Raw genomic sequence first — 7692 nt, forward strand, 5'->3', positions numbered from 1 at the left:
ATTCCCTCTGCTTTTCACAATAAACCCAAAGATCAATTGCCCGGCAAACAGAACAGCCAACCGGAATAAGACATTTCCAGACCAGATGACACCAAGGGCAAAATTTTTAAGGAGAACCAGTTGCTTCTCAAGATTGCTGTATGAGCAAAAATCACTTTAGAGTGACATTCGGGTGTTACAAACTGTGGTGATGCCGAGTGTTCAAGTGCCTGCCTTCCCACTGGAACTTGCCCACTGGAGCTTTGGGGGCTGCCTGCACAGCACCTAAGAAAAATGAGGCATCTCCAGCATTCAGAAGGGCTACTTGTGCAAAACAGATGCTGTCGTAACTAGGATATGCTGAAGAACGTACTGTCGTGCTTGATAATTCACAGGCAGACAGGCATAAGCACCAACGTTTTTGTTTTCGGTCAGGTTTACATCCTGTGAATATGGTTCAAGTGATTCCACATACGAAAAACTCCCGTGAACTTGCAGAGGGCAATGCATAGGAGATACTGTATCACCTTTTGCATCTTCATCTTTCATTTACAATTAACATATTTGGATTTTATAAACTGAGTATATTCCACCCTTTCACACTCCTCCTTTCCTACCTCCAGTTCTCCAGAGAAGCATGCTCAAAGAACAGAGATCACAGTCAGAATAATTTTGATTGATAGCACAAGGGAATGTTACCGCTTCTATGGAGATGTGAATTTTTAAAACATGCATTGATTATGAATGTATTAACGTGCCTGCTGTTGATGCTACACAACTTTTAGAACGGGACAAACCACTGAATAGGAGAGGCATAATAACTCAAAGCCTGCAGCCACTCGTTGCAATAGACAGGAACGGAAGGAATTTTGTTGCAAAGAATTTTTAAAAGCCACTTGACGTAATTGGGAAAACGAGAACACGAAATGTAAAATAGTTTTGTTCTTCCTAGGACTAGGCCTGCTGCAATCTTTACAAACTGTCCATTTGTCATCCAATGGCATACGACAGATTGATCTGAATGATTTTCAAAACTGTTCACAGCTGAAGGACATCAACTTGCAAAACAACAAGATAACTAAAATTCATCCAGACGCCTTCAGGGATCTCAACAAATTACAGGTTGTAAAGCAATATTACAACTGTTTCAATGTTTTGTGTTAATCACCATTAAAGATATTAATTATCAACTATTCAGCATGATTATATTGGTCTTTGATTATTATATTAGTATACAATTATATAAAGCAAATGGTGAAAATAATCATTTTTATATAATACATATACTTGTTTTTCATATATAGGAAAACACACACACTTGTAAATATACAAAATATGACTGTAAATTCACTATTTATCTATGCCACAAACCAATCCATAAGTGGCTTAAACACACATACATCCTTTTCTACCCCCGTCCCTTCCATGGCGGGAGCCCTGCAGCTTCCCATTCACACAGAGGTAGTCTACAACGGGAGAATTCTAAATATACCACACTTTAAACTTTTCATTTAAATTAAAAAGCTTAGAGCAATACTCTTGAAATCCTAACCAGATGTATCGTTCCCGTAACTGCAAAAGTGCTTGGATACTAAAATAAATTTATTGTTGATATTGCAATTAGGATTCCATTGTAAGGCTTACCAAATTAATTCTGAATTCTTTCCAAATAGGTCGTGGATCTCCGTCAAAATGCTCTGACAACCCCTTTACCACAGATATTAATGAGTTTGAACTTCTTTCAACTTGAAGTGGGTTTGTCAAATAACGCCTGGATATTTAACTGCAGACTAAATGCTTTCAAACATTTATTTCATTTTCTTTTTGACTCCACAAGGAAAAAATGGCGTATTTCATACAATAAATCTGCCAGCGACTCACAGAAACCTCTGCTGTATCTTTCAAGTTTCCATTTAAACTGCAGCGACAGTGTTTTGCTCAAGAGGGCTGTAATCCCAACAGGGAAGACATCGGTGCTAAACTGCGACCTGGACAACACAAGGGGTATGTAAAACAGGGACTCTATCGATACGCTGCTAAAACCCAAACACGTGCAGAATGATCAAAGAAATCCGGTTTAAAAAGTGGATTTCTAAAGATACTGTTTAAAAATAACTGAACAACAATTTAACATGCAAATTACTTCATTAGGAAGTAGTGCACCGGTTAGAATACTTGAAAGTCATGTTTCCCAAAAAAAGTCTTCATCTCCTTCCTTACATTAAACTAGTAGGTGATGCCAAATTATACACAAATAAATTTCAATAAGTAGTATGTTGCAAATTTAACAGTTACTTTTGGAAGGCAAATGAAGGACCAAATAGTAGGGCGGCACTTCTGGGGCATGTAGAAAACTGAGAAGGATACAATAGTGTTTTCTAGTATTCAGTTACAGCGAAATGAAATGGAAGTTTATTTGCAAGGGGAAGGATTTATATTTCTTCTAAAAAAGTACAGCTACTGGAGCACACAGTTCACTTAGGAAACTAATTCAGCATTTACAATTAATACAGAGCACTTGAAGTACAAGTGACAAAACCTACGGAGCTCAGACTTCCCACGAAGAAGGAAAACTAAGACCAAACTTAGAGTAGAAGGTGTATTTGTCATGTGCCATCAGGCAAAACGGTTTAACTCTAATGGACTAATAGCACTTTCAGGTGGTAAGGCTGTCCCCTTGCAACACTTTATCCCCAGATGAAAATACGTAGGGTCTATCAGAAATGCCACCCGCTTTGCCTGTTAACAAGGAAAGTCACGGAAACTCTGATCACGGGATTAAAATCAACACACTGGATTGCACCAAAACTCAACTGGGAACGCAAGCAGATCCAAAGGCAAAGGTGCACATACAACCTGGAAACATATTCCAAAAACCAACAGCCAGCCACGGCCTATGCTAGCTAAAGTTTGGAACAATTGCTCGGCAAATACAAATATCCTTGGTTTTCAAACCTTTTTGCTGCAGTCAAAGCAGTAACTACAGGAAAATCACAGTGGTTGAAACATTGATGGTCAACTAGTGAAGTTTTATCCCATAGCTGCACGCAGTGGCCATGGCCACGCTGGAGAACGGCTGGCTATAAATACGGATTTTCCACAAGGGAGCTCAGCGGGTGTTCCTAGTATGACCCAGAACACACTGAGATCATTTCAGTGACCTCCTCCCTTACCCACGCCATTTTTCTTGTAAAGTCTGCTATTAAGGCCCTATACATACTGTGTTTTAAACGGGGGGAGGGGGGAATACAGGATGGCTTCACAGGTACCTGGTACCATGTAAAACGACTATGGATGGATAAAAAGAAAATGGATTTTCTAATAAATAGTTAAAATTATCAAAGATAAGTCAGAGTATGCTCTTATAGAAATAACTTAACCCTGCAAACCAAGTATCCTATACTTTTAAGAAAGATTTAGTTTGTGTTTTCTTTTATTTCAGGTAATGGAGTCTCTTGGTGGACACCTAAAGGCAGAATTTCAGAAGACAACAGCCTTCCTCATATGACACTGGATAAAATGAATAATTTAGTGCTATACAATGCTGAGAAAACTGCTGAAGGGTTATATCTGTGTATTTTTAATACACCAAAGGAGAAATATCTCATCTACGATATACAGATGAAAGAAAAGGTTTCAACGTTTTCGGTTAGAAAAGCCCGGGACACTAACACTGTTTTTAGACAAGGAAGAACAGAGCAAGACCTCGCATTGGCTGTCTGCCTCTCAGTGTTCATTACGTTTGTTTGTGCTTTTTGTCTGGGTGCTTTTGCTAGACCCTACCTTGTGAGCCTGTGGAGACTCATGCGCAGGAACAAAAATTCAGGTTCAGAACATACTTATTCTAATCAAGCTTTTTCAGATGAAACCTTGAGCAGAGAGTGCTCTGCAAGCAAACCAACAAATACGCAGTGTAATTTGTTCATTTTTGATGAGAATTCTTCAAGAAACACACACGTTTTTCCTACAGAAACTTCTTCTTTGCATGAAAATGTCATTGGTAGCAGTGTACATGCACCAAATACCGAAGAAGAGTACCAGAAACAAAGCAATAATGAGATCGTGAGGAAAAAAACAGTGTTTTCAGACATCAAACCTAGTATCAACAGTGATGAAAATATAAATGTTGATAACGGACAATTTTCTGTAAGGATAGATTACAAGAACAGCAATGAAGTAACGCCAAGAAAATTAATGAGTAATAACATTTCATTACGGAAAGATTCAAAATATGCAAATAATGAAGACTCAGAGAAGAGAAGGTTCCCTCCCATGCCCAGGAGATTGAATGCTGCCTCTTATTCAAATCACACTGACTCTTCAGATTCGGATTCATCCTTCACGGGAGAAACTGGCTTTCCATTTTCCACAATACAAACACCTACAGCTGCACGAGATTCTAGGAACAGCAAGGTAAGCAACAACTCTGGTCTGCCGCAGTCTGAAATCACAAAGGCTACACCAGATTCTCCTGAAAGAAAAGGTATCGTTTCACATAATGAACCCATGAGCACTACAAAATTTATGCCTGGAAGGCAAAGCTGTGATGAACAACTTGGTTTAAACGGCAACATGAATATAACCAGTGATGTGGGAGATTTTATTTTACCCAGTAGCTGCAAGAGAGGTACAAATATTGAGAATTTAAGTGTGTGCCAAACAATAGAAAACTCTCCTCTTACAGAGTACGACTATAAAACGGAATGTACAAATGAAAAAGATGCTTCAGCAGATATATTTGGCGATAGTTCTTCAGATGACGGGACTCCATTCACAATGAGTGACTGTAGTTCTTTAGCAGACTTTGAACTGGAACAACCTGATGTTAGTGACAACCTGCCAGTCTGTCAGTCATCACTAGAGGAAGCCGATATGAACAGCGGAACTGAGAAGTTCTCAACACTGCCAGAGTCTCCAAACATTGCTGCTGAACTTTGGCACATTGGGGAAAAGGAAGACAAGAACAATGCGTATTTTGAAACCACTACTAATTATGGATCAGATACCATCGTGCCTGAAACAGCATCACCTTACACTGATAAGTGTAGTGACCATGTAAACATTAGTTCTTCAAGTCAAGAAGTTCCCGAGACACTTGATTATTTTACTAATGCAGAGTCAACAGTACAAGACTCTATTTCTGATTCTCTCCACAACCAAAGTACAGATTTTGGTAATATGTTACTTTCATTAAAACATTCTCCCACGTATGACACAGATACAGAGAACACTCCTGAAGAGGCTGAATTGCCGCTGTATCAGTTTCCCATTGAATCACAGCATTCCCCCAGCTCCAGTCCCACTGAACAAAAAGAAAATGCACCAGAGGGAAGTACAGACGAGCACATAGACAGGAACTCCTTTGAAAAGAATCATCGTGAAGGGGATATTACATTAAGAAGAAACACGAGTACATCTGAGGACAACGATTTTATTTTTGCTCCCATTGATATTGGTTTGAATGAAATTGTTCAAACGTCATCACTACTGCATTCCAGCAACGAATCATCTCTTCAATCTCTGCCTGAACACACAGCTGAAAAACATTTTACAGTTATTACAGAGAAAGACGACTTGCTACCACAGGGGAAGCAGGTGAACACAACTAAGGCTTGTGCAGATAAAATGCAAAGAGGTTTTAATGAGAAAGACTGTGATGGATATACAGAATTACAGGATACCAGCAACCATAGTCTGCCCGAAGAAACGCAGTCTTGCAATCTTACAGCAGATTTGCTGCATCTTCACTCTTCTGGGAAAACACAATCAGTCTTCAACACAGAAAATCATTTCCAGCTGGATCAGAGTGACGAGGATGCATATTCCTTCTCAGTCCCACAAGGCTTCTCCAGTGAAAGCACACAGTACAGTTCATGTTCATTCCCACAAAAGACTACAGGAAATACAATCTCCGAAAGCACTGATTCCAGCAAGACGGAGGATGACACTACTTTGACAGGACTGGAGAACAATTCTACAACAGCTGTCAACCTCCAAAATTCAAGTGAAAAACATCAAAAAAGTCGCACCAATTTAGGACAGGGCCAGTTTTTTGTTAAGAAGAAAAGAGCATTTGATGGATTTGCTAATGTTTTGCAAAGCAGGAGAACAAACTTCAATAGTTGAGACACAGAAGTGCAATACTAATCTCCCACGGTGTTTATGTCATATAGTAAGTGCAAAAATGACTGTGTCTTAAAATGAAGTGTGTAACTTTTAGTAACTGTTAAATACCATGGGTTGTGTTTGTTTGGGGTTTTTTCCCCTCCTCAGTGCAACTATCTATCTGCCTTCAACTTCAGAAACCCAAGTTACAGAACTAGACTTAACAAGGAGATGTATAAAGCCCGGATCCATCCAATTTAAAAACACCGTAATTCCAAAGGTTAGTTCAGGCCAGAAGCCATGGACTTTTGTTTACAAGAGTACTTGTAAAAAAACAAGAATAGATTTTATGAAAAACAACTCTAGGATATTCAAATGAGTAAGCTACTCAGTAGTTATAACTGATAATAAAGCTTTTGCTGAGTTATAATAATAATATATATTTGCTTTCTCATTATTGTTAGTACCAAGATACTAGTTTCTCTTAGAAATTGCCTCTGATACGCACTGTTTTGTTTCTCTTTGTCTAAAATAAATGTAACACTGAAATTATCATTACATTATTACTGTGTTTTCCTGTGGGACTCACCCTATACAGTGAAACAGTACATATTACTGTCTTCTGCTTTTTGAACGAAATTCGTGGATTAAGTGTCTGAATTCCCACAGTTTTGCAAAGATAGGTAAAGTCCAAGCAGTATTCAATTACATTTTAAAAACTACTTTTTAACTTGGCAAGACAGAGAGTAACGAAACCCTTCTTTCTCAAAGAAACAGAATGGAATTCAAACCTTGCAGAAACATCAGTTATGGAGATCTAGCTACTGCTGGGACATCACCTGCAGTTTGCAGATGTGGTGACATAGGCAGGGTAATTTAAAAAAAGACAACCTACTATTACTAAGCTATAATTCCCTATAAAAAGGATCCTATACCCACTTCAGAATTTTACTGAGGAGCAAATCAAGAGCAGCTCAAAACTGCTGTATTAGAATATCAGTAGCTTGATACACAGTAACTTTTTCTAAGCCAAAAGATAACAAATGTAAGGTAAAATTTTCTCAGAATATGGCCCAAGGCCCTTTTAACATACACAGTATCACTGATGTAGTCCCTGAAGGGGAATGTCGTCACAAAGGGGAACAGGCCCAGGTTCCCAGAAAATGCAGGAGGCTGGCCAGCAACTCTGGGAAAACTTTGTTATGAAGACACAATTAATTCACTAAAAACTCCGAACCAAAGGAACACATTTCAATTCCATCAGCTGAGGAGCAAGTCCAATGCCACAATACATCTTTGAAACCATCTTTAAAGAGAAAACTAGAAAAAACAAAGAGATGCTAACAGAAACTAGTAATTTTTGTTAGCTTCATGTACTTGGAACTAAAGAAAAAGTAAAGCAACTGAAGGAGACCAGTACTGATATTATTTGATCTTTTGAAAAATATTTTCTTTAGCGCCTTGAGTTCCTTTTAAATAATTGTTTTACACATCTAGCATCACAACTTTCAGTTATATATTTACTGAGCCAAGTCACCTATGCTCAGATCTCCTGTTGGTTTGTTTTGGGTTTTTTTTCTGGCTGATTTTCTCAAAATCTCTAACATA

General features: G+C 38.4%; 1 protein-coding gene across 1 annotated transcript in view; it reads left to right on the forward strand.

Annotated features, from left to right (window-relative positions):
• The window catches only part of LRRC66 (leucine rich repeat containing 66), an 8207-nt gene extending 2102 nt beyond the window's left edge, over positions 1 to 6105 (forward strand). Inside the window, exons 2-4 of the mRNA XM_009335217.1 lie at positions 932 to 1101; positions 1653 to 1734; positions 3422 to 6105. Coding sequence (XP_009333492.1) covers positions 932 to 1101; positions 1653 to 1734; positions 3422 to 6105 — 2936 coding nt within the window. The remainder of the gene's footprint in view (positions 1 to 931; positions 1102 to 1652; positions 1735 to 3421) is intronic.
• Positions 6106 to 7692: the final 1587 nt, after the last annotated feature.

The sequence above is a fragment of the Pygoscelis adeliae genome, unplaced genomic scaffold (genome assembly GCF_000699105.1).
Source record: "Pygoscelis adeliae isolate BGI_AS28 unplaced genomic scaffold, ASM69910v1 Scaffold21, whole genome shotgun sequence".
In the NCBI taxonomy this organism is placed as follows: Eukaryota; Metazoa; Chordata; class Aves; order Sphenisciformes; family Spheniscidae; genus Pygoscelis; species Pygoscelis adeliae.